Source organism: Malaclemys terrapin, chromosome 1 (genome assembly GCF_027887155.1).
Source record: "Malaclemys terrapin pileata isolate rMalTer1 chromosome 1, rMalTer1.hap1, whole genome shotgun sequence".
NCBI classification, from domain to species: domain Eukaryota; kingdom Metazoa; phylum Chordata; order Testudines; family Emydidae; genus Malaclemys; species Malaclemys terrapin.
The window spans coordinates 293,487,370-293,515,074 of NC_071505.1; the positions used below are offsets into that span (position 1 = coordinate 293,487,370).

The 27,705-nt window shown below is 39.7% G+C and overlaps 1 protein-coding gene and 1 long non-coding RNA gene across 5 annotated transcripts in view; one reads left to right on the plus strand and one right to left on the minus strand.

Annotated features, from left to right (window-relative positions):
• Positions 1-205: 205 nt before the first annotated feature.
• On the minus strand, positions 206-8,107 carry LOC128830103 (uncharacterized). Its single transcript, XR_008443537.1, has 3 exons — positions 8,066-8,107; positions 7,477-7,567; positions 206-589 (listed from the first exon to the last, which is right to left on the minus strand). It is a non-coding gene; the product is annotated as an uncharacterized LOC128830103 (long non-coding RNA).
• A 334-nt stretch (positions 8,108-8,441) lies between these two features.
• The window catches only part of LRRC63 (leucine rich repeat containing 63), a 51,501-nt gene continuing 32,237 nt past the window's right edge, over positions 8,442-27,705 (plus strand). For all 4 annotated transcript variants that reach the window (XM_054007874.1, XM_054008022.1, XM_054007954.1 and 1 more), the window contains exons 1-5: positions 8,442-8,553; positions 14,061-14,207; positions 19,951-20,760; positions 24,129-24,266; positions 25,099-25,259. In XM_054007874.1, coding sequence (XP_053863849.1) covers positions 14,120-14,207; positions 19,951-20,760; positions 24,129-24,266; positions 25,099-25,259 — 1,197 coding nt within the window. In that variant the 5' untranslated portion in view covers positions 8,442-8,553; positions 14,061-14,119. The remainder of the gene's footprint in view (positions 8,554-14,060; positions 14,208-19,950; positions 20,761-24,128; positions 24,267-25,098; positions 25,260-27,705) is intronic.

A 27,705-nucleotide genomic window follows, 5' to 3' on the forward strand; every position in this document is an offset into this window, starting at 1 on the left:
AACATTTGCAAACACCTTAGGTACTTCTATGGCCCTCAGTACTGTAGTATGTGAGTGCCTCAAAATCTTTGATGTACTTATCCTCACACTACCCCCAGGAGGGAGGGGTTAACTATTGTCCCCATTTGACAGATTGAGAACTGAGGCACTTAGAGACTAAGTTATTTGCCCAAGATATCCATAGCAGAGTAGGAATTGACTCCAGGTCTCAGGTGGCCCAAGCTAGCACTTTAACTACTGGACCAGGAAATCTGTTTGTCTGCACATAACTTTTTTATCTGTCTACGCTTAATAGGTAATTGTGAAAGCAAATGTTGCAGGTTACACATGCCAGTCAGTATTGTGCATGAAGACGCAGGTGTTTGTGTTCACAGCTTTTCCTGTGAGGCTAACTGAAATTTGGCCCTAATAGGCAGTCTCAGTAGAGAAGTCAGGTTTGAAACGGCTTGAAAAGTGAATTGCCCTCGCACATCTAGACTTGGTCCCTGAAGAACTGAGTTGAGGCACATCAGTAGCCAATGGCTTAAACCTGGAACTGGAACTTTACAGGGTCTGTGAATTCAGCTTCAGACATTTTTTTAAGAAATACCTGCAAAGAGAAAAAAGAGATTGTACATTTTTTTAATTCAGTATGTTTAAAAAAAAATAGATAAATGGGTTCTTTTGCCATTACACATGAGGTCTACGTAATCTTTTCTGTACTGTTCTTACTGGAGGACCAGGGTGGACGTGATGAATCTTTAACAAAAATATCTTTCCTTGCAGGCTGACTAAATCTCCTCAATGTATCTCTGCCTGGCTTGGGCACATAGCAGGTTCTCTCCTCGCCTACTTAACAGGAAACCTTCTCCCACTCATATCAGTTTCAAACACATCCAAAGTCGTCACTGCACTTCAGTGTCTACCTCACCGGTTAGCATGGCAAAGGAGTTTGGGCTAGTTGAGGAGTAGGGTAGAAGATTTCTTACTGATGTTTGGACCTTTTAGTTGCACGGGCCAATTAAGCGGTATTGCAGGGAGCCCCATATCTGCTTGAACTTCTCCTTTCTGGAACATTTTTTGGTTCTAGGAATTATTCTCCTTTTTCCTAAAGTGATATATCTTGGGTGACATCACACTTCTGCCCAATAATCAAAGTTCTAGTTAGTGGAAGAGAAGTTTGGCTGAGAAAAGACAATCAGACCACTTTAAAATAAACATAGATTTTGGGGCAAGTTTAAGTATTTTTAAAAATACTTAAATTAGTTGTTCATTTTAAAGTATAAGTTAAAAAAGGCTTTATTATATCTTCTCTCATCCCCATTAGCACTTCTAACTGCTTGTGTGCACAGAACTACAGTTCTGATTGACTTTGTATACATACATGATCTCACTGTAACCTGCAAAATGAAATATAATCCAATAATGCTCTTCTTGGACAGGTTTAACCCTATAGATCAATGAATGGAGTTCAAAGAATCCGAGGAACTGGACTCCAAGATCTTCAACAGTGATTAGTGAGACTGCATGCATAAGGGTATGTCTACTCTGCTACTAAAAATCTGCGGCTGACCTCTGCCACCTGACTTGGACTTGTGGGGCTTGGACTAAGGGGCTGTTTAACTGCAGTATAGACATTCAGGCTCAGGCTGAAGCCTGGGCTCTGGGACCTTGCAAGGTGGGAGGGTCCCAGAGCTTAGGCTGCAGCCCAAGCCCACATGTCTATACTGCAATTAAACAGCCCCTTAACCCAAGCCCCTTGAGCCTGAGTCCACTAGCGTGGGCCAGCCAAGGGCTTTTAATCACAATATAGACATACCCTTAGTTTTTGCATGTCTGACACCTAAATTAGAGCCTTGTCTTAAGAAGCTCAGCACTTCATGGAAATCAGGGCCCCTTTAATTTGTACACCCAAACCAAGGTACCCAACATTGCAAATGACTTTTCAAAATCTTGGCTCAAGTATATAATCAAAAAAATCTGAGGGCAAAGGTCAGCCAGAACACCTGCTGGTATATAGCCAACAAATGTATGCAATGGGAGTGGGAAAGGGAAAATACATTGTCAAGTCTAATCTACTAACATCAAGTTAAATTTTCAATATTTTATGATATACATTTCATGATAAAAATCTCTCAGATTTTTTTTTTAAACAGAACATCAGTGATTGAAGACTGTGTACAAACAGCAGAGAATTACAAATGCTTAGAACTTAAAAACTTTGTTGAAACACACCCAGGAGATTTAAAGATTCCAAATATAACAATAGAGCTGAGGTTGTATAGTCAGAAAATGTGTGGAGTTTAAATGATTTATCTTCTCCTACATTCAAGAAAGCAATGGTCTACAAGATGCACTGAGATATCGTGCTTCAGTTCTCCCCATGAGCATTACAAAAAGAACTTGCTGGCATCCTATTGTAGCTAATCTTTTGGAGACTTATATTCACATACATTAAAGGATGTTCTCAAGTATTATTTCACAACCTTAAAATGTAGAATCTGTTTCTTAGGTATATCATTTTAGACAGTAATTTCATCTGAGACTTCTGCTTAAGAACTGCTAGCATATTGTGTTTGTTTGTATGTTTGTTTTTTCCATGAACATCACAACAAAGCAATTTATAAAGGTTAACTTTAAAAAATAAGTAGCAACAACTGTCTGTATTATACTTGGAGTGCGCTCTTCCCTCTATTTCCAAAGTGATGGCACTCAATTCATACTGTACCCAGAAATAGATTCATTTTACCAAAATAGACAGGGGTACTAAATTGTTTCTGAGTTTCTCCTGTCAATAAAAGTAAGGGACAGGCAACTCAACCCAAGCAGGGCAATAAGCACTTTTAAAATGCTAACGGTGCTACTGTCATGTAACATGTCAAGGTTAGAAAACATAACAATGTGGTGATAGGAAAAAGTGAAGAAACTTCCCTTTCATGAGAATAGTGATTGTTTATGGCAGGGATCGGCAACCTTTGGCACGCAGCTCGCCAGGGTAAGCACCCTGGCGGGCCGGGCCGGTTTGTTTACCTGCCGCATCTGCAGGTTCAGCCGATCACAGCTCCCAGGCCAATGGGGGCTGCGGGAAGCGGCGTGGGCCGAGGGATGTGCTGGCTGCCACTTCCCACCACCCCCATTAGCCTGGAGCAGCAAACTGCAGCCAGTGGGAACTGCAATTAACCAAGCCTGCGGATGCGGCAGGTAAACAGAACCGCCCTGCCCGCCAGGTGCTTACCCTGGCGAGCCGCGTGCCAAAGGTTGCTGATCACTGGTTTATGGGAACAAAGATGGTTTAAAAGATAATCCAAGGACCTGATTCACAGCTTCATTACTTCAGTTTTACATCAGTGTAACTTCAGGGAAATCAACCGAGTTTCACTGGTATAAAACTATAATGTAATAGCAATGAATCTGAGTAGTCCCATTAAATGTATGAGTGTTGTAGTAACTGTGTCAGTCCCAGGATATTAAAGAGACAAGGTGGGTGAGGTAATATCTTTTATTGGACCAAATTCTGTTGGTGAACGAGACAAGCTTTCAAGCCTCACAGAGCTTGAAGTATCTTTCACAGACCAGAGAAGAGCGCTATGTGACTCAAAAGCTTGTCTCTCTCACCAACACAAGTTGGTCCAATAAAAAAATATTACCTCACCCACCTTATCTCTCTAGTCCCATTAAAGTCAATTAAGTGCTTGCAGGATCAGGGCCTTAGAGGACAAAATGAAACAGGATAATCTTATTATGGCATTTGCCTTTACAGTAAGAAATGACAGAAAAATACAGAAACATCTACTTAAGGATTTTTTAAAATGGTAATTGTCAAGGACAAGTATCATAGGGGTAGACGTGTTAGTCTGTATCCACAAAAACAACGAGGAGTCCGGTGGCACCTTAAAGACTAAAGATTTATTTGGGCCTCAGCTTTCGTGGGTAAAAAACCCACTTATTCAGATGCATCCTACAAAAGCTTAGGCCTAAATAAATCTGTTAGTCTTTAAGGTGCCACCGGACTCCTCATTGTTTTTGCCAAGGACATACATTCAAAGCGTAATCACCTTGCTCTGGCAATAATATATCACAGCAGGAAAGAAAGATTAAATATTAAAGCTTTAGTCACAAAAAGGAACAAAAGCAAAGCAATGTAAAGCTAGAGATAACATTAAACATATTTAGGGAAAGTTTGTTACATATCATTAAAAAATAAAGCCATTTTTTAAAAAATGTATAAAAAGGATCACAACAGGTAATCATCAAAAACAGAAGTCGTTGCATTCCAAAAGAGCAATCAAATGTATTAACAACTTGTCCTCCACTCACTAATATTATTGTAGAAGAAATTCATGTACTTCAAACACTAAGGATCAAACTCAAATCCCAGTGCCCGGCATGAGACGCTGACCAAGATGACAAGCAGGAGGAGAATCCTCAAGTACAGACCGCAGATCTACTCTGTGACCCCTTGATGACAGCCCAGCCATTTCCACTGCCTCTTGGAGCGTGCACCGGCTGTACTGCCCCCGGCTTTTCCATTTTCCACAGAAGAATTGCACCAGTTTCATTACTTAGGGGACTTCTGTGGCTACAGAGGAGGGAGTTGGATTTGCCCCTACAAGAACAATATTGAAGAAGCAGCAGCAGATTTCTTCCTTGTGCTGAATATTGAAGAATTTAGGGAATTAAAGTCCCCAAGCAGGCTCATGATGTTGTCATGAATTTGTGCATTTTCACAAATGTACTTACAGTATTATATCGGTGTGTCACAATTACAGTACATTCTACTAACTTTAAACTCAGCTAGTTTGTGTTTTTTAAGACCGCTCTTGTCCCTGCTTTATATGCTGAAATGCAAAACATAGGCCCTTATCCTACAAACACTTAGGCATAAGCTTAACTTTACTCACATAAACACTAAGGATGAAATCCTTGCCCTTTGGAACCTAATGGGAGGTTTGCCAATGATGTCAATGCGGCCAAAATTTCATCCTAAATGGTGGGTCTACACTAGAGCTGGAGGTGTAATTTCCAGCTCATGCAGACATACCCACACTAGATCTGATTCAGCGAGCATGCTACACAGAGAAGCATGGCCACGGCAGCATGAGTGGCAGAAGGGCTAGCTACCCGAGTATGTACTTATGGTCTTGGATGGCATCAGAGGATACCCATCCAACCACTCGCAGCTATTCTATTTTTAGTGTGCTGTCTCAATCAGAACTAGTTAGTGCAGGTAGGTCTACTCAGGCTGGAAATTATACTTTCCAGCTCCAGTGTAGACATTCCCATACGGTTTGCAAAATCAGGGCCTTAAAATTTGGAGCCCAATCCTGCATTCCATATGCAAGTAATGAAGGATCAGGCCTACTATTTGGTTTTGACTTCCTAAAGAGTTGGAAGGCTAATACTGTTTAATATCTAAATACAATAATCTGCCTTTCCTAAAACTATATAATGCCCAATGCTTCTAACACTTCTCATGTGCAGTTCTTACTCAGACTGCTGATTTTATTAAGCTCAATGGTATTACTTACATGAGGAAGTACTTATTTCAGTAAGGGTTTGTATGATTGCCCGATACACGAGTCACAAAATGGCCCATTCAGAGCCAAAGACAAGGAACCCAACCAAATACTTCACTGTGGACAATGTGAAAATGTAAATTAGTTTCAGCACTACAGTTTTCTTGAGATCTGTTTAAACAAGAGGATTTCTTTAAAAATCTTAATCAGGATGAGGGCCCTGTTGTGTTACATGCTGTACAAACTTATTAGCGGATGTGGCGCCTGCCCAAAAGAATTTACAATCTAATCTAGAGTTCATCATTTCGCATTACATTGCTGTGAGAACACATCTTAGACATAAAAACATTGCTTTGGATTTCACATCACTAAACACAACAGAAGTATATGAGTTGTAGACCAGATATTACATTGTTATTGGTTACTGATTAAGGAATGATACTTGTATGGAAAAATCTGAACATATTGATGTAATTTAGCAAATAACCCCCCTTCGATTTTCTATTATTTACTTTACAGTCAATATCTTTGGTTTTGTTTTGTATAAAAAAAATATAAAATGTCTCCCCTCCTCCCATCCCCGATCTGTAATCTTCCATGTAGCTGAATTTGTACATTAAAAAAAGCACAAGACAGGACAATCGATTTGATGACAGTCCAGTTGAAAAACATTAACCTTGCAGATAAAGGACAAACAACATATTAAATCAGCAACATGCAAAACAGTTTCTTTATTTCCATAATAAGTTAGAGCAGGGGTGGGCAACCTATGGCCCGTGGGCCGGATCTGGCCCGTCAGGGCTTTGGATCCGGCCCACGGGATTGCCACCCCTGTGGCGCTGCAGGCCCTGCGCCACTCCCAGAAGCGTCTGGCACCACGTCCCTGTGGTCCCTGGGGTGGGGGCAGCGTGCAGAGCCCTCTGCCCTCCCTCCCCCAGGGGCCGCACGGAGGTGGTGCCAGCCGCTTCCGGGAGCGGCGCGGGGCCAGGGCAGGCAGGGAGCCTGCCTTAGCACCACTGCATGTCACTACCACCCCGGAGCCACTCAAGGAGAGCAGCACCAGGCCGGAGTCCACATCCTGAACCCCTCCTGCACCCCAACACCCTGAACACCCTCGTACACCCTGCACCCCCTCCCACACCCCACAATCCCTCCCACACCCCAAGCCCCACCCCGGCTCTACATTCATGGCCCTGCATGCAATTTCCCCACCCAGATGTGGCCTTCGGGCCAAAAAGTTTGCCCACCCCTGAGTTAGAGGAAATGACCTTCAATGTTGGTGAAAATAATTACAAATATAACGAAGTTTTCTTTAATGTGCCCCTTTAAAAAACTAAGATTAGCTGAATCGTTGAAACAAAAAACAAGAGCCATCACTATTCACACAACAGAGATACTATCTTCCTGCTTCTCCTAAACATGTCACTGAACTTAACGTTTTCACCTGACAGAGATATAAAAAGCAACTCCATCTCTGCTTTCCCTCTCACCCTTTCCTTTTTACAAATAGTCTGGAATGGACCCAGTGTAGTCTTTCCTCAGGCAACATTTCTAGTGCAGTCAATCAATAGGAGTTTTGCTTGAATCAGGACTACAGTATTGGTGACCCTGCTGAAATCTAATGTTATCTGAAGGAAGCTTGAGTCAATTTGGAAATAAAAACCACTAAGAAACCTGCACGGTTATTATATGCAATTAGTAACTCTATGTCCAGTAGATAACAAGACAAAGGGTCAAGGTTAAATGAATACAACTAAGCTAAATTTGAAGTTTCTTTGATTTTTTTTTTTAAATCACTGCTAAGGACAATTCCCTTTTACTTTGCACCTTTCCAGACTACACACAGACAAAAACTATTTTGTCAACTATCTTAAAGCTGATAACTTAACACACAACAAGAAACATGAGGAAAACCAGACAAAACATCCAGAGCAACAAACATAAGATGAATGTGACCGTAGATAATGGTTTCAAAACTCACTGTTTGCTTTGTTTTCTTTTTAACTGGTGCTGCTGCCCTTCAGCCAGTGGTTTTCGTTCCTAGGCACACAAACAGGCATTGGAATCCTGCACTGAAAGGAAAGGATGAGGAAAAAGCATGCTCAATAAGTCTCCTCCTTAACAAGGATCAATGTATTAAACAGCATTATAGATTATTAAAAAATAATCAGTACAGAAAAATCTAATACAAGTAATGCGCCAGTAATAAATCACAACCATAAATAGCAATGACAAGCAGAACAATGAAAAACATAAATTATAAGGAATACTGTAACGCCACGGCTGATAAATAACTGCAGAGGGCAATAAAGGAAGTACAACAAAAAGGTAGCAGCAATAATAATCACATCAATAATTACTTATCACTAATTATGATAAAGCTAACCCTATAGCAGTAGTGATAAGGACTATTCTAGCATCATCCATAACTATTCAGCGACACCACTAACTATGGAAATGCTGACTAGGAAGCAAATGAAGCCTGCAATAATAAATGAATCTAGACGAGCCCATGCTAATTACGAGTGTGTCATATTTATAAACTCAATATTATTAATAATTATCTTCACCACCCCTGTAGTGCAATGCTGCTGCACGTGGGTCCAGCGCCGCCTCCTGTTTGCCTCCCCACCTTGGCCACTAGCACCTTGCAGATGAGCTGCACCACACCTGCCCAAGCTCAAGCGCGCGCGCCGCGCGGCGGAGGAGCCCCTGGCGGGAGCGCGCCAATCTCTCTCCCCCCCGTTCTGGAGGAATACGCGGGAACGCGCATTCGCGCTCTTTTTCTCTCTCGCCGCGCGGGCTGGCGAGAACGAGGTTCCCCTGGGGGTTGCTAGGGCCCGTCTCCAAGGACGCCTGGGGCAGCCTAGGAGGCATGTGAGGCCTGCGGCTGCTGCTGGGCGGAGAGGAGCCCCTTCCCCACCACCCCCGCCTCCTCCTGGTGCTAAAGGGGATGGGCAGAGGCTGTGCGGCTGACTCCCCCTGCGGAGAGGCTGGGGCGCTCAGCCCATGTCACTGCAGGGCTGCAAGAGGCAATGCCAGGCCCCTGGGCTGTAAGGTGCGGCTGGGGGGTGGCTGGGGTCAGGGGGGCAGAGCAGTGTGATTTAGTTGGGGATTGGTCCTGCTTTGAGCAGGGGGTTGAACTAGATGACCTCCTGAGGTCCCTTCCAACCCTAATCTTCTATGATTCTATGACAAAGGGATCCTGGATGGATCCCCTCTCGCACACTTCCCCTGGGGGCTGTAATGCTGCCAGCTTGCCAGATTTCTGACAGCGGGGGTTGTTCTTAGAGCCCCAGCAAGCCGGAATTTCAACCTGCTTTGATTCAGTGAAAGTTTCTAGCTCCCCTGGTTGTGGTGGAATCAGAAAACCAGGGCTGAGTGCACCCCCATGGCTCGAAGACCAATAGAAACAACCCTAAATCAATTATTTTTGTCAAATCCCATGATTTTTAAGCCAATCTCATGATTTTTTTTACCACTTGTGGTCAGCAGTGCTGTATTTGGATGAAACAAAGTGTGCGTCTGTCAGAAAATGGCACAAAATATCACAACTGTTTGTACAGTGTTTTGAGATCCTTGCACGGAAGGAGCGATAGACATGCAGAGTATTATATTGTTATGTATGTGTGTGTGTGTATACACATATATATAAATCTTCACTTTAATAAAAATTAAAATATAGTTTGACAATAACGGGGATGTTACTGTACCAAAATGTGCTTTTTTTAAAGGATATGCACAAATAATGTATTATAGGAAAGAATTTTTTTGGAAGTTGAGTCCAAAATGGGAGGGGAGGGAGTAGGGGGATTCTTGGTTACAAAACAAAAGCAAGTATAATGTCGTGTATTACCAGTAGTTTTTGTACAGTAATCTTTATTTGTCCCTAATTGTAATATTCTTTTCAAAGGATACATTTATGAAAAAGTTACTTTTTCATTTAACATGCAAAGCAGGTGCTTTGTCCTGGGCAGTTAATAACATGTGGGTTAGGGTGACCAGATAGCAAGTGTGAAAAATCAGGACAGGGGGTGGGGGGCCTATATATATAATAAAAAGCCCCAAATATTGGGACTGTGCCTATAAAATCAGGACATCTGGTCACCCTAATGTGGGTATAAATCTATTTCTGCTATATACAGAGCATAGTGGTTCTGATATTTAGCAATTATTAAAGCCAAATAGAATCTGGTTCACGCTTTAAACTGATTTGCGTCCCATACTGTATTAGTCACAAAAGATGAAGAGAGGAAATTTAGAGTGAAAGACATTGAAAGCATTTGGCCTTTAGTGCAAATTTATAACATGATTGAAGAAGAGTGCTAGAATTAGATATGAGAAAAGAGATCTTGTTACTACAGCTGTGTCAAACTTGCAGTTTTGCTTGCAAGGGTTTATATATTCTTCTTCAACTTAATAGTTTTTTAAGATGAGAAAGGATAATTATGATAATCCAGACTGACTACTTGCATAAGGCCATAGAACCTTACCTAGTAATTTCTGCATCAAGCCCATAACTTTTGTTTGAGCTATAGCTTATCTTTTGGAAAAATAACTAGTCTAGGAGAATCCACCTTGTCCTTAGGTGAGTTGTTCCAGGGGTTAAATACTCTCAGTGTTTTTTAAAAAACAAAAAAGTGTCTTATTTCTAGCCTGAATTGATTTAGCTTCTGCGAACTGGATTTTGTTAATGCTTTTTTTTTTCTGCTTTATTAAAGAACAGTCTACTATCAGAAATCTCTTCCCCATGTAGGTACTTTCCAGACTATGATCAAGTCATCTCTTAATTGTTGTTTCACTTTGAGGGTTTCTTCACACACAAAGTTGCACCAGTTTAGCTAAATTGGTACATCACACTTAGTTAAACCAGTAAATCTTTGTGTGTAGTCCAGGACATATATTCAGGTTTGAACAAAGTCAAAATGACTTCCAAATGAAACCATCAAATTGATGCTAATTTCATATGAAATCATTCAAAACCAAATATTGCATTATTTGAAATCAAACCAATAGAGATTCACTTGCATGTAAGCCCAGAGTCACATGAAAACTTCATTAATCTTTCTATGAGCCTCTTTACACACTGTATATAACTTGAACTTCTAGTCCTGCCTTTCAGTGTCTTCTAGAGCTGTGTTCCTGCCTATGTTATAGACCTTGTCTCCTATCCTGTCTCCCCTTGACACTTCTGCCTCATCAATTAACCCTAACAATGGTATTAGTCCATTACTAGATAGAAATGGTAGAATTGTCAATAAAATAATGAAGAAAAGGCAGAAGTGTTCAATAAATATTTGTTCTCTATTTGGTGGAAAAAATAGCTGGTGTATCATGATGATAATGAAACACTTTCTAATTCAATAATAATCCAGGAGGATGTTAAACAGCAGCTACTGAAGTTAGACATTTTTAAATCAGCTTGGCCAGATAACTTGCATCCAAGAGTTTTAAAAGAGCTGGCCAAAAAGCTCGCTGGATCATTAACTTTGATTTTCAATTACTCTTGGAATATTGGAGAAATTCCAGAAGTCTGGAAGAAAGCTAATATTGTGCCAATGTTTAAAAGGAGTAGATGGGACAACCTGAGTAATTATAGGCCTGTCAGCCTGACCTAAATCCTGAGAAAAATAATAGAGCAGCTGGTATGGGTCTTGATTAATAATGAATTTAAATGAGGGTAATATAATTAATGCCAATCAACCTGGGTTTATGAAAAATAGATCCTGTCAAATTAATATGATATCTTTTTTTCATGAGATTGGTTGATAAAGGTTTTAGAGTTGATATAATATACTTAGACTTCTGTAAGCCATTTTACTTAGTACCACACAACATTTTGATTAAAAAATGAGAACAATACAAAATTAATATGGCACACATTAAATGGATTAAAAATGGCTAATTGATAGGTCTCAATATAATTTTAAACAGAGAATTTTCATCAAGCAGGTGTGTTTCTAATAAGATCCTACCGGAATCCATTCTTGGCCCTAAAATATTTAACATTTTCATCAATGACCTGGAAGAAAAATAAAATCATCACTGATAAAGTTTGCAGATGACACAAAGATTGTGAGATGGTAAATAATGAAGAGGACAGGTCATGGATGTGTTTCAATAGGGCCAATGTAAAGTTATACATCTAGGAACAAAAATGTAGCTCATACTTATAGGATGGGGACTGTATCCTTGGAAGCAGTGACACTGAGAAAGGTTTGGAATAGTAGTGGATGATCAGCTGATCATGAGCTTCTAGTGTGATTGTGTGGCCAAAAAGGCTAATGCAATCGTTGGATGTATAAATGGTACTCCTAGGGGAATTGTGCACCACTGAGTGTGCGCAGAATTCATGGCTTCCGCAGATTTTTTTTGCTTTCTCACAGAAAAATGACTTTCTGACAGGGAAGCCACAAGAGCAGTCATGTGCCCCTCCCCAGCAGCATAGGCATGTCGTTTTGGGCATCTGGAGCAGCTGGCAGAGAGGTAAATTATGGAGGGAAAGGAGGGCTGGGGACACCCTGGCTGGTGCCAGGTCAGACCCACCCCCCATCCGCCCAACCCTTGTGCATCCAGACCCCCCTGGACCCTCTGCTGAGCCTTACCTCCCCGTCGCAACCATAATCCCCCGCACTGAGCCACCCACATCTGAACCTCCCACAACCAAGCCTTACTTCCTGTACCCAGCCCTCCCCAGCCCCTGTACCTTGAACCTCCCCAACAAGGTGCTGTGCATCCAGATCCCCCCGCACGCAGACCCCCCCCCCACTGAAGCCCTGCACCCAGATTGCCCCACACAGAACCCTCTCGCCCCACACCTGGACCCCCCCCCACACTAAGCCCCTCCACACTCGGATCCTGCTAGGCTGAGCCTGCCTGCCCACACCTGATGTGGAGAGGCAGGGCCTCGGGTGTTTCTGGGGCAAGCCCGGCCCTTGCACTGTGTCAGGGTCAAGTACAGCCTCACCACTGAGTCCGTGTCCTGGGGGGTAGGTGGAGTGCAGGGTGATCTCCCACCTCCATGTAGCCAGTGGCCTGTGCTCCCCACTGCCATGCTAGAACTTCCACATTTATTGACAAATACAATCTGCAGAATTTTGCAGTTTTTTAAAAATATTGTGTGCAGCATTATTTTATATTTTGGCACATTTGTTTTTATTTTTTGATGCAGAATTCCCTCAGGAGTAAAATGGGAATCTTAAGTAGGAGTAAGGAGGCTATATTACTTCTGTATTTGGTACTGGTGTGACTGCTATTGGAATACTGTGTCCAGTTCTGGTGCCAACAATTCAAGAAGGATGTTGATAAATTGGAGAGGGTTCAGAGGAGGACCAAAAGAGTATTAAAGGATGTAAAACCTGCCTTATCGTGATAGACTCAAAGAGCTCAATCTATTTATCTTAACAAAGAGAAGGTTAAGAGGTGACTTAGTCATAGTTTATAAGTAATTCATGGGGACCAAAAATTTGATAGTGGGTTCTTTGATCTAGCAGACAAAGGTATAAGAAGATCCACTGGCTGGAAGCTGAAGCTAGACAATGTAGTCTGGAAATAAAGCACAAATTTTGAACAGTAACTGTAATTAATCACTGGAAGAATTTACCAAAGGTTGTTGTAGATTCCCCATCACTGACAATTTTTAAATCAAGATTGGATGTGTTTCTAAAAGATGTGCTCTAATTCAAGCAGGAATTAATTCAGGAAAGCCTAATGCCCTGTGTTATATAGGTCAGACTAGACTAGATCTAGATGATCACAGTGGTCCCTTCTTACTTTATAATCTCTGAATGATGCCAGTCTCAATTACTTGTTTCTTTCTTCCTTTCTCTCACTCCCATCTGTGTGGGCTTTTTCCAGGAATACCCCTATGCATGGAATGCTAGCCCCAGGCCAGTGTACCAAGCTACCACTTTCTCTTCATTAAAGTCCCTTTTATAATCACCTTTTGCCACTAGGCCCTAAAGAGTGAGTTTACAATTACAAACAAAAAAATAAAATCATTCTCACCAATGTATTGCATCTCCAAAAATCTACAAGATAGATACATTTCTTAGGACAGAGGCTATCTCTGTTTTCATGTACTGTACACCACCACATACATATTTTATAATAGCAATTTATGGGGCACTTAAAACACAGATTAAAATTAAACTTTTATAAATTAAAATCCATGGTCTTGAAAACATGCTGAAGCAGATGAGAAGCCAATCTGAAGCATGGAACACAAGTATAATATGCTTATGCCCAGCTGCTTCACTAAATCAGAAGAATTAACTGTTACCCCCAACCACTTTTATAACAACGGTGTCATACGTCATTCTCTAATATGAGTATTCCAAACCTAAATTAACAGAACAGCTAGATTATTTTTTAATAATGTCACCTTTTAGCTTCCAAAAACGCTGCTGATAATTAGCAAATTGTCAAATTAGTTACTAAGTAAACAGAGTACCATTTTCATCCATTTATACTGGTGTTTTCTAACAGCGACTATATCTGGGCAGACATTTACAAGTCAATACATAAATCCAGAGATGATTTTTCTTTTGTTTGCCTTATATCTAGAATTTTCAAACTTTTGAATCCTCCTCAGTTGTCCAGCAAGAATAATTATTAGGCCGAAAATGCTTGAGCAACCAAAACTACTTCGTAGGCCTCTGCCTCCAAAGCTGCTACCTGAACTGCCTATGCCAAGGGAGAACACCTATAAAGGTAAGCAGTACTAATAACAGATAGTCTTCACAATGCATAGCTCCAAGATTTACATATTCTTTGCAGACAATATTGAAAGAATGTGGTTTAATCTATTTAAGCATTCATTTAAACACTATATAGTTGCCATCATTATTCAGCAAATAATAAATCAAACCGGAATAATTCCTCAATGAGACTGCACTGTGACAACAAAGATTGGAGCTGGAGGTGTAATGCTGTGTGAATATGACTGAAAGATGATCGTTGCATGTGTTCACAACCCAAAGGAAAGCCAGCACTTGATAAAATTTGAGATTGCTATCCTGGTTTTTGAATGAGAGTGTGGGATTAAGTATGAAGAAGACCCATATAGTCTCTTGTCCCACTGAACTGACTTCAAGATGCAGCTGTACAAAAAGTTTACTACCTACTTAACTTGCAGAATAGAGTATTGATTAATTAGCACCCCGCGCAGCAGCATAAAGAGAACAAGAGAAGATTGCATCGGGGCCCTACCTTAGGCCTCAATTCAGGAAGGTACTAAGCACATGCTCACCTCCATTTCTATTAAGGAAAGTACTTAACTTAAAAGCATGTTCTTATGTCCCATTGACTTCAGTGAGACTTAAATTACCCACTTAAAATTAAGCGTGGGCTCAAATGCCCTTCCTGAATATGGGTGCTTCCCGGAATCAGGGCTTTAAATTGGTAGCCATTTTAAGATAAAGTTAAAGAGAGAGTAGCTCAGACTCCTTTTTCTTTAAACTGCTTTTCACTGCTCAGGCAGTGCGGAACAGTCAGAAAGCTGCCTCTGAGTATTCCAATTTGTTGGGAAGTTGCCACATGCCAGGTGGCATAAAGCCAATGTAGCTGGCTCTATGCCACTTGCTTCAGGTGTCCCATGACATAGACAATGGGGAGGGTTTAAAAGAACTGGAGCAGGCAGGACCAGAGCATGCTGTGTTTCAGCTGTCCTTTATGTAATGGGCTCTTGGGGGCATTAAATGCGGGTGCAAGTTAGAGCAGTTCCTAGGCTGCTCCAATTTGTGCTGAAGCTTGTTTGGCCCTATAGTCACCATTAGCATCAGGGTAGGGAATGGAAACTGCTCCAGTGCTGTTGTGGATTTAACTTAAAACACTTGCTGATGGTTTCATACATTCAACATATCATAAGTTCATACATTAACTGAAATGACCCAAAACTACAGTTAGTGCTGAGATAACTTGTTAAAAAATCTTTAATCTGTGACAAAATAAATGCTTGGTTTCACATGGTCTCCCCTCTAATCCCAGAACAAACCAATGTTATTAAAAATAAATTTATAATTAGAATTTAGGATCTATAAGGCTCTTTCTTGCATACATTGAAGTTAATGGCAAAACTCTGGGATCAGGAATAGACCACAAGTATCCATTATCAGACACCAGGCTAAAACTAATTTCCCTAACACCATGATGAAGGCTTATGTTATGATCCAACCAAGGCCTGTCACTATGAGGGTCAGTTACCAAATGACAAAGAAACAGGTGTAGCAAGAGATAAAGAAGGTGCTGAGAGAGATTAGAGAGGATGGAGTCAGGAACAAACGTAAAGATACAGGGAGGTACAATTGTGATTCAGATTAAGGCCATTTGCAGATGGTCCCATCCCTCCTGGTGTACAGCTGCATAAGTAAGCACTTGCATATATACATGTAGGGTCATGTTGCCTTTGAAGACAATGGGGAGTTTTGCTTAAAAACTGATATAACTGATGATACAATACAGTTCAGAAATGTCTGTACATTTCGCATGCTATATGTGACCTAGAAGATGCAAAAATGCGCTTCACCATTTATTTAGCAATAGCTAGTAACTAGGGCTGTCAAGCGATTTAAAAAACTTAATTGCGATTAATCGCACGATTAAAAAAATTAATCGTGATTAATTGCACTTTTAAACAATAATAGAATACCATTTAAATATTTTTGGATGTTTTCTACATTTCCAAATATATTGATTTCAGTTACAACACAGAATACAAAGTGTACAGTGCTCACTTTATATTTATTTTTTATTACAAATATTTGCACTGTAAAAAACAAAAGAAATAGTATATTTCAACTCATCTAATACAAATACCGTAGTGTAATCTCTTTATCATGAAAGTTGAACTTACAAATGTAGACTTATGTACAAAAAATAATTTATTCAAAAATAAAACAATGTAAAACTTTAGAACCTACAAGTCCACTCAGTCCTACTTCTGCCAATCGCTCAGACAAACAAGTTTGGTTACAATTTGCAGGAGATAATGCTGCCCACCTCATGTTTACAATGTCACCTGAAAGTGAGAACAGGCATTCGCATGGCACTGTTGTAGCCAGCATCGCAAGATATTTATGTGCCAGACCCAATAAAGATTCATATGTCCCTCAATGCTTCAACCACCATTTCAGAGGACATGCTTCCATGCTCGATAACGATCCAAAGCAGAGCGGACCGACGCATGTTCATTTTCATCATCTGAGTCAGATGCCACCAGCAGAAGGTTGATTTTCTTTATTGGTGGTTCGGGTTCTGTAGTTTCCGCATCAGAGTATTGTTCTTTTAAGACATCTGAAAGCATTCTCCACACCTCATCCCTCTCAGATTTTGGAATGCACTTCAGATTCTTAAACCTTGGGTCGAGTGCTGTATCTATCTTTAGAAATCTCACATTGGTACCTTCTTTGCGTTTTGTCAAATCTGCTGTGAAAATTTTCTTAAAACGAACATATGCTGGGTCATCATCTGAGACTACTATAACATGAAATATATGGCAGAATGCAGGTAAAACAGAACAGGAGACATACAATTCTCCCCCAAGGAGTTCAGTCACAAATTTAATTGACACATTATTTTTTTAACAAGCGTCATCAGCATGGAAGCATGAAGGGGCATATGAATGTTTAGCATATCTGGCACGTAAATACCTTGCAACGCTGGCTACAAAAGTGCCATGAGAATGCCTGCCTGTTCTCACTTTCAGGTGACAATGTAAATAAGAAGCAGGCAGCAGTATCTCCCGTGAATGTAAACAAACTTGTTTGTCTTAGCAATTGGCTGAACAAGAAGTAGGACTGCGTGGACTTGTAGGCTCTACAGTTTTACAATGTTTTGGTTTTGAGTACAGTTATGTAACAAAAAAAAACCATTTGTAAGTTACACTTTCACAATAAAGAGAGTGCACTTCAGTAGTTGTCTGAGGTGAATTGAAAAATACTATTTCTTTTATCATTTTTACAGTGCAAATATTTGTAATAAAAAATAATAAGATAAAGTGAGAACTGTACACTTTGTATTCTGTGTTGTAATAGAAATCAATATATTTGAAAATGTAGAAAAACATCCTAAATATTTAATACATTTCAATTGGTATTCTGTTGTTTAACAATGTGATTAATCTTTTTTAATCACAGCTAATTTTAATCGTGTGAGTTAACTGCGATTAATCAACAGCCCTACTAGTAACTAATAATTAAATACTAACTTTAAAGATAGAGTTAACAGCCAATAACAATTGATAGTAGGAATATTTTATGTAACTAATAGTTCAAAGAAAGAGCTGAAAACTCCACTGCTTGAGACTTTTTAAAAACTAGGTCCTGATCCTACAACTGAGTCTTGCAGAAGGGCTCTTACTCCTGAACAGTCCCATTGACTTCAGTCAAACTTGTGCTCCCACAAGAGTCTGCTGTGCAGATTCTGATATAGGATCAGTACTTTACACTGGACAATATGTTAAAATAAACTAGCACTGTAAAAGAACAATCCTGCCTTGGCAGGGACCTGGAAAAGATGTCCTACTAGGTCTTTTCTGTCTCTAACTGCTGCGATACTATGACCTATATGTAAAACTACTTAAATAGATAAAACTATTAAATCTGAACATAATCAATAAATAAACTAAAGGAAAAAGTTCTGAAAACAATTTTTTCATAGTATTTGATATGCATAACTAATTTGAAATTTCTTAACATTAATATTATATTGTTTTATTAATATAGTGTCACTTGTAGTGTGTTTGTTATCATACTAATTCCGGTTATCATTTATTATTTCACTAATTGATAAAGAATACTCATAACATTATAATGGTATGGTAAAAATTAAGTAAGAAGGGAAATCTCAGTGAGTGAAGTAAGAAGCTGCAGTTCTTGTTCTCTTGATATTATTAAGTCCATTAGCGGGTTAGTTAAAGTTGTTGGTGAAATTTTCCATCTATGTCTGTACAACACATTTCCAGTCTGGCACCATCCAAAATGTATCTAAATATTTCTGGCTCAATACCAGAGCTCTGCTCCACTGATTTAAAACTATTTAAAAATGATAAACCTTTTATCCAGAGACAATGTTCTGTTGTAATGGCTTTTTTCTATTATAACATATGATTAGTGATGAATGCTATTTAGAACGTATAGATTTATACAGTACCCTGACAAGAATGAAAGTGCTGCACAATAAAGTACATTCAAAGATCACTTCACGCACCACAAAATGCAGCCATTACATTTGATGTATGTTTATAAAGTGGAGTGACCATTGATCAGAATCCAGCTTTTCAGTAATGGTAATATGATCACCTTGGAGAACACACTGGTTGTGTTTTATCAAGTATGAGACCAGTTCACTCCTTAAGAATAAGATGAACCTATTCCCAGGAAGGTGGGGCACTAATCCAGACAATACACAGGGAATCCTATGTGACTGCTCTTCTAGCTGGTGGCCTGGAAAAAAGGCTGCAGCTCCTTTGCAGCCCTTCTGTGGAAATTTTTGGCACTGGACCCTATATTCACCATTTAAGTGTCTTCTCACAGGCTTATCATGCTGGTCTCATCTGCATCATCCTAGTTGAAGCCGGCACAGAGCCCACATCATGGTGTTTAGGGGATGTGGAAGCCCCCTGAATGGTTGCTGCTGCCTGAGCTTCCACTCCCCACAAGCATGGCTATCATGGGGCCTAGATGGTATAGAGAGCCTTATGTGGGTCCTTCATAATGGGATGGATGTTAGTCCAAGTGACCATTATTAGAAACTAAATATGTGAGTTTATGACTGGCTAATAGTTTGAAATTATTTGTTGGTAAATTAACAAATCAGCCATTTGGTAATTTAACCAGTGGACATTAATTTAATTTGCTTCTTCTTGTTCAAGGTGGTATATATTGTTCTTTGGAGCAACACAGTTCATAAAGGATTAAATTGTGGCTTTCAGTCACAGCCCCATGGTAGGGTTCTGTGGAGGAACACTGCCCCAGAGAGAGCCCCTGCAAGCTTCTTGCAGCAAGGACTGCCTTTCTGTTATGTGTGTCCAGTGCCTCACACAGTGGGACCCTGATCTTTGATTCAGCACTCTCAGAACTATCACAGTAATCAAGTTTTATGTGCAGTAGAACCTCAGTAATTAGTTTTTCACTAATCTGTGTGGCTCATTGTAAGCATTCTAAATATAGATGTCTAACACTTACTCACATGTTTACAAAATTACTACAGATCATTCGGTGTTGTTTACTTTGTTTAAAATTAAATTATACTTGTCAAATAAATGTACAAAGTAAAACATTTTGTGATGCAGTAGGGTTGATTTTTTTAAATTATAATTTGTGTGTATTTACTCAGTATAGGGGAAATTCTCTCTGAAGCATCCAGTTTGAGATCCACAATATTTTCTTGGAAAAGGTGTGAAATGTATGCCTAGTTATAAATGTATCCTCACTTTTCTTTCTTTTGTGTTCTCCAGACAGGATTCGTGGAAAAGACCGACCTGGAGTGATAAGAAGCACAAATGAGAAAGACAGTAATATTTTTTCCAGTAGTTATTTCAGTGGTCAAACACAAGTCCAGCCCAAAGATGCACATCTCCTTCTTGACCAAAATTCTAGTGGTCAAACACAAGTCCAGCCCAAAGATACACACGTCCTTCTTGATCAAAATCTAAAAAAGGTGTTGACTCTTACTGCTCCTTATTTTTGTACACCTACTGGCTCCCCATCGCAGAAAGATGGTAGATCCTCTGACATGGAGGTTCTGGCTCCCCCCGAGGAGAGTGACTCTGTTTGTTGGCCTTTACCAGACATTGCTGCTGCTGCAAGCACAACTGACAAGGATAGAATTACTCTTTCTGGCTATTATTCAAGCAGTCGAACATCAGTCCAACTCAAAGTCCAAAATCTTTTTCCTGATCAAATTCTTAAAAAAGATATTATTATAGCTCCAACTCCTAGTGGTCCCTCCAACTTCCCATTACACAAAAGTCGTAAGTCCTTTCGCATGCAGCTTCTTGGTTTACCGAAGGATGAGCCTGCTTATTTTACTTTACCAGAGTTTACCTTTGGGAGCTTAGCTGCAGTGTCCTCTTCTCACCCATCACCTGTGATGGCAACCTTTAGAAAGCCAGTTGTTTCTCGCTGTAACTATCAAAAACTCAGTGCCCAGTTGACCAATAAAGTGAGAAAGAGCATACAGACTGAAGTTAACACAACGGTATTGTCCAATAATGAGGAGTTCCCAGTAATTTCACGAAGAAAGCCTGAGAGACAGAGTATCATAGGTACTGTATTTTACATTGTCAAGTGTTCTAATTCACTTTTGTCTGTGCATGATTTTTACTGAAAGTATTTCCAAAATAGGCCTCCTTTACAGGAAAAAAACTTTGCCATTTGTCTGTTTGTGAGAATTTTACATCATTTAAGAGCTAGAAAGTGCAAAATTGTAGCTAGTAATAACTAAACTAACTTTATTTTTAAAATGTTAACAACAGGTAACAATTTATACTAAGAATATCTTAAAATACTTAATAATATAAGGAAAGTGTTTAAAGCCCCATTGCTTGAGACTTTGAAAACTGGCCCCTAATCCTGCAATGGGATCCATGAAAGATGGTCCTAACACCTGCACAGAGTCCTTCTAGGCCCAGTTCATTGTAGCCCTGCATCTTGTGTAGTCATTTAAATGAGTGTAAAATGCTAATATTCTGATTTACTATCATTTTGCAATCATTTGTACTAGTGTAAGGCCCAGATTTTTAAAGGTATTTAGGTGTTGCTGAGTTCAGTGTTGCATTGCCTAATTGATATAGGAGCCTTAATCTTATTTTCAGAAGTGATTTAGGCACTGAAGAGCCTAAATCCCATTGCCAGTAAGTAGGATTTTGGCTCTTAAGTGAGAATAAGATTTAGGCTCCTGAGTACAGAAGCATCTAAATACCTTTAAGAATCTAGGTCTAAATGACTACATAAGGTGCAGGACAACAGTGAATTGGGCCCACTGGCTTCAGTAGGACTCCGATGGTATTTCTGGGTAATGAATGGATTGGGCTTTCTAACCATAGTGGTTTTTGCTTATGTGCACAGGGTTGAACGGGTTGACAAATCAAGGCAACAATATGGGGTCATTCCTGCAAAGGCTTGTTGCCATGCAAGTAGTCTTTATTCACGTAGATGGCCCCATTGACTACACACGGGAGAGTAATGGTTTGCAGGATCAGGCCCCATGTTACCAGGGATCTTGGGTTGTTATGGCTTTCCTCCAAGTCTAAAGCACTACGCAGAGATCTTTGATTAGGAAAAGATGAGTGTATCTCCCACAATCAACTTCCTTTGCTCCCAGGAGAGACCGGCCCTAGAGAACCATATTTCTTCCAATTTTCTACCTCTAAGTAAATAATGTTTGATAAAATTATGGTGCAGCAGGGCCTGTGCTACAGTTAAGATTGTGTTACAGCATAACTTTTAACCTTTTATATATATATATATATATGTCATTGAATAGGCAAAAACCAAAACATAGAATATAAACTTTGAGCATTGTTTGAATTTTTCATGATGGTGTGATGAAAAACGAATTGATAGAGAATAATAATAAAATTACCCTTTCTTATGATTCCTTCTTCCACTGCCTCCCTGGATTGCCTCACTCTTCTTTGCATCCCTTTTGCAAAAACTCTGCAACTCTCTGGGACCTATCTTTTGTCCAGATTATTAATCCTCACATGCTGATTCCTAGAATATCAGTTATACATCGGTATTGTTCATCTATATTTTATACCTCTTCAGCTGTAACAGAAAATGTGTGCCAAAGCAAACCCACTGAATTTTAATTCAACGATAAATAACATGCCAAGAGATAGGGCTTACTGTGAAATCACTGGTGGCCTAAAAGCCAAGTTTATGGCATACACAATCCCAAGTTTAGCCACTGTGCCATGACCTTTTAGAGCAACTAACCTAGTTTTGGTTAGCCTATCTTTCACCACTGTAAAACTGCACTCCTCTTCCAGAGCCAGGGATAGAATCAACTGGTGATTCCCACTCACCAATTTTATATTAACTACTAAATAGGTGGGTAACTCACTGTGAAAGTGTGTCTAGTCTCCTCTGATGCCTCTAGAAAGGGGTGAGCAATTATTCCTGTAGCTAAATTAGTAGTGATTCACAAAGGGGAAGTAAGCAAGCCTTAACTGTCACTAAATGTAATTTTTGTTTGCTAATGAAAATGTAAGAATCTGACCTGATTCTAGGACTGGTCAGACAGTCCAGTTCTGTTATTTCTCTGTGCTAATTTACAGCCTTGGCCTTTTATGACCTGAAATATTGTAAACATTTTTAATGTATTTTTTCTGGAGAAGGGTGATGAGTAGAAAAAAGTTGAGTAGGCAATATTCACCCATTATTTTCTTAAAATATTTCTTAGAGAGACACTTATTTCAAGGGTTGCATGGAACGTTAAAATGAATACACACTGTAACCAGATAGTTATGGCATTTTGTTGTTAAATTGATTGCACAATCTGTAGTTCAGAACTGTCTATTAATATAGGCACTCAACTCCCACTGTAAATACACCACACCAGCCGACACACGTGCATATTTCAATTCTGTTACTTTTACATTAAAATTGCTTCCAAATTTGGGCCCATCACCAACCAGATAAATCACCCATTTATATAACATTTCCTGAATGTTATATAAAAACATAGTTTGCAGCCACCATTTGCAATTTTACCCTCTATCTCTTTTACACACCCCAGTACAAAACTATGTATAGAATTATGTAAAATGGAACATGAAACCACACCAACTCTATATTTAATCATATGAACACAACCATTAATGTGGTTGTGGTGTTGAGGCTGCACATTGGTTGTTCAAAATGGGTGGAAATAAGTGAATTGTGATTGGTGGAAGGGAGGGAGCTGAGGTTGAGAAAGGGAACTGATGAGTGGAGTGCAGATGGGCTGTTGATGACATAGATGCATATTTCCTTTCTTCTTATGGTTTGCATTGGCTGGAAAAACAGTGCATCAATCTTAACTCTAAGATAAGCCTACAGTGCATTTCAGTGGGAATATAGGTGTGGGTTTTTTTTAAATGACTGCTAGGAATACTAGTGAAATAGTGCATCAGGAATTGCAGATAGCTGTCCTATGACACATGCCAGCTTCTCTATGATAAGAAATTCCGTTCCCTGGTGGTCATTTACACTATGGGTAGGTCTATACTTACCTCCGGATCCGGCGGTAAGCAATCGATCTTCTGGGATCGATCCCGGAAGTGCTCGCCGTCGACGCCGGTACTCCTGCTCCGCAAGAGGAGTACGCGGAGTCGACGGGGGAGCCTGCCTGCTGCGTGTGGACCCGCGGTAAGTTCGAACTAAGATACTTCGACTTCAGCTACGTTATTCACGTAGCTGAAGTTGCGTATCTTGGTTCAAAGTGGGGAGTTAGTGTGGACCAGCCTATGTCCCTTTATGCTGCTCTGGTAATGTAAAGGGGCCTTAAAAGCAAACACTGACTTGCTGGTCTGTTTATGCTGCCAGAGCTGTGTAAATGGTGCTTTCTGTAAATGAGAAATGGGGTAGTCTGACTAAGTTAATACATTTCTCACATACCCCTTCTACCACCACTCCCAACTTTTTTCAGAAATGGCTTTGGAGGAGAAAATTAGAAAATCTAACTCATTGGAACAGATTTTAGAAGAAGGTGATGAAGGAAAAGGATCTTTTATGGACAATATAAAGCTGTACCCTCCTGGACAGAGCAAAAAGGTGTCTTATTCAGGTAGGGGCAAGATATATACATTACGTGTATGAAATAAACTATGTACAGCACTGTAGTGGCAGTTTTGTAATGGCAATATAAAAGATGAAGAGCAGTCCTACTATCAACTCCCAATACTGCATGCCATTTTTAAGGGGAGAATGAAATGGATGTTATAATAATAAATAATAGAAATGTACAATTACAATAAAACCAAGACAGGAAGGAAATTCAGAGACAAAGCTTTTCACTCTGTTGGGCTTTTGGATTTTAAGGTCTTAAACTAGTGAGTGAGGAATCCATTTGGGCTGTTAACAGTAAGAGTGGTAGAAAGCTTTTGTAACCAAACCTGAAATTCATCCCAAGCTTGTGCCATGGTTTGAGCTTCCCAGAATTAAAACCCTCAGAATCAATTGCCACTTCTGAAAATGTAAACTGTAATGGTTTATCTAAACAGAATCAAAATCTTCAATCTCTTTAACATCATCTGTTGTGGGTTGAAGCTACAGATGGACCGGAACAAAATGCTCCCAAACTTTAGGAAAGTTCTGCTCCAATTCCAAAGTCACTGCTCAGGCCCTTTTATCAATAGCTGAAACCCATTCTGCTGCTCACCCTTCAAAAAAAAAAGTTGAATAAATTTGAATGCTTTTAAAGGGTCAAATTCTGGAGTCTTTACCCAGGCATTGCTAAGATGCTGATTTGTATCAGGGAATTTTGCCTGAGTAAGGCCTAACAGTGCATGGAAGGATTTGGCTATAAATTTGGGATCTACATAATGAAGCTTTAGTTCTTTATTTCCTAATCTCCATGTTTATTTCCATATTTGACTACATGTGTTTTTTACTTGCAGAACCTGATCGTACCCTTGATGATGATACTATAAAGGGTATCCAGGGATTCGGGTACCAGAATTTGTTAAGTGAGCAGGATGAACAAGAACAACTGATGGCCAGGGCCAGAATGGCAGTTTTATATTGCATAATGCATAGCAGAACTGAACTTAATCTTAAGGTATACCTTTTAAAAATTACAACTGCACCCACTCTCCATATTGCTATCCTTAATGGTCAACTGCTGCTTTAATTAGAAACACAGTTTCCCTGGGATTCATTACTTGGCTTTCTTAACTTAATCCACCTAGAACCTGGTATTAAAATTCTCAGTATATGGCCACTTTTTAAAAATTAAAAATGGCTAAAATCATTTAAGATTTGTTTAGTAATTTTAGAGTAGTCTTAAGATTGGTTGTTCTAGATGCGCCTTTTTAATTCTCTTGCCTCACCTTGGTCTCCCTCTGTATTATCTATTTCCTCCCCTTTTTCACCCTCACTCTTCTTCCGTTATGTTGTGTGTCTCTCCTCATTTTTCCGATGCACCTCATGATTTATGTGACATCTGCTGGCTCCCAGCACCTCCTGCAATAGTGGACTGAGTTTGAACACACTGCTGCTTCTTCTCCTCCTGTAGTGCCATCAGATTGCTTCAGCACCATGCAAGTAGGAGTGGCAAGATCCTGAAGGTGGGAAAAGGTGCCCAACCCTCTTTCTAAAAGACCAGAGACATCACAGTCTAAAGTTTCTAGAACCTTGTCTGGCATCAATTCGGCCCTGTTATGTACTTGCTGTTTTTAATTATTTCTGTTTTCATGTAATGTATGGATCTGTTGAGTCAAAGCATTGACAATTGATCTGTCAGTATAATAATGCTTAATATTTATTCAACTATTTATTATTGCTCCCAGTTTGTATTCAATCTGTAGTATCTGCTAGTAGGTGTGGTTTACTATGTAACTTTCATAGAAATGACTCATGAATTCTAGCTTACAAGGAAATAGTTACTGCACATAAATAGATGTAAGGTTGTAGAGAAAAGTATGTTAATGTATTGAGATTATAATATATGATGTAATTAAATACTGTATCAAACTATTTATACCAAGGGTGTAGACAAAGATTGTGCATGCAACCATAACTTAATTTCCTGATTTGAGTCAAAATCATTAATTCATATTTTTTTACCATAGATTTTTGTATGGGGTTCCCTAGCTTTGAAAGAAAGGGCTTTTAAAAAATGAAAAGAAGAAGCTTCACTTTCTAGAACTCTGGAGCTCTGAGTTGCAAACATCATGTGTACATCCCAGAACCTATTTAGCTAGACAGCCCCAGAGTACTCATTCCATGCACCTTAGGAAGATCACAGGAAAGAGCCCAGTATATTTTGTTCAAAGAGGGCATAATAAGAGATAAAAGTAGGAACTAGGCCATGCAGAGCATAGAAAGTGGGAACAAGTAGCTTAAATTTGATGCAAGAGGGAAGGGGAGATCAATGAAATGGGAGCTGAGAGGCAAGGCAGACAGAGTTTTGAGTTGCCAATGTGGCCCTCAGCTAGGCAAATCTTTTGATGCTCCTTGCATAATGATTTGATACTGTCTCATAGGACCTTTTTATAAACAAACTAGGGAAATACAACCTAGACGGAGCTGTTATAAGGTAGGTGCATAACTGGTTGGAAAACCATTCCCAGAGAGTAGTTATTAGTGGATCAGAGTCAAGCTGGAAGGACATATCAAGTGGGGACTCACAGGGATTGGTACTGGGTCTGGCTCTGTTCAGCATCTTCATCAGTGATTTAGAAAGTGTCATAAAGAGTATACTTATAAAGTTTGAAGACAATACCAAACTGGGAGGGGTTGGTTGCAAGTGCATTGGAAGATAGGATTAAAATTCAAAATGATCTGGACAAACTGGAGAAATGGCCTGAAGTAAATAGGGTGAAATTCAATGAGGACAAATGCAAAGTACTCCACTTACGAAGGAACAATTAGTTGTACACACACAAAATGGGAAATGACTGCATAGAAAGGAGAACTGTGGAAAGGGATCTGGGGTTTAGAGTCACAAGCTAAATATGAGTCAACAGTGTAAAACTGTTGCAAAAAAGCAAACATAATTCTGGGATATATTAGCAGGAATATTGTAAGCAAGACATGCTGATAAGGCATCAGCTGGAGTATTGTGTCCAGTTCTGGGCACCACATTTCAGGAGAGATGTGGACAAATTAGAGGAAGTGCAGAGGAGAGCAACAAAAATGAGTAAAGTTCTAGAAAAATGATCTTTGAAGAAAGATTGAAAAAAATGGGGTTTGTTTAGTCCGGAGAAGAGAAGGCTGAGAGGGGACATGATGACGGTTTTCAAGTACATAAAAGGTTACTAGAAGGAGGAGGTAGAAAAATTGTTCTTGGTAACCTCTCAGGATAGGACAAGAAGCAATGGGCTTAAATTGCAGTAAGGGAGGTTTAGGTTGGACATTAGGAAAAACTTCCTAACTGTCAGGATAGTTAAACACTGGAATAAATTGCCTAGGGAGGTTGTGGAATCTCCATCATTGAAGGTTTTTAAGAACAGGTTAGACAAACACCTGTCAGGAATAGTCTAGTCCTGCCTTGAGTACAGGAA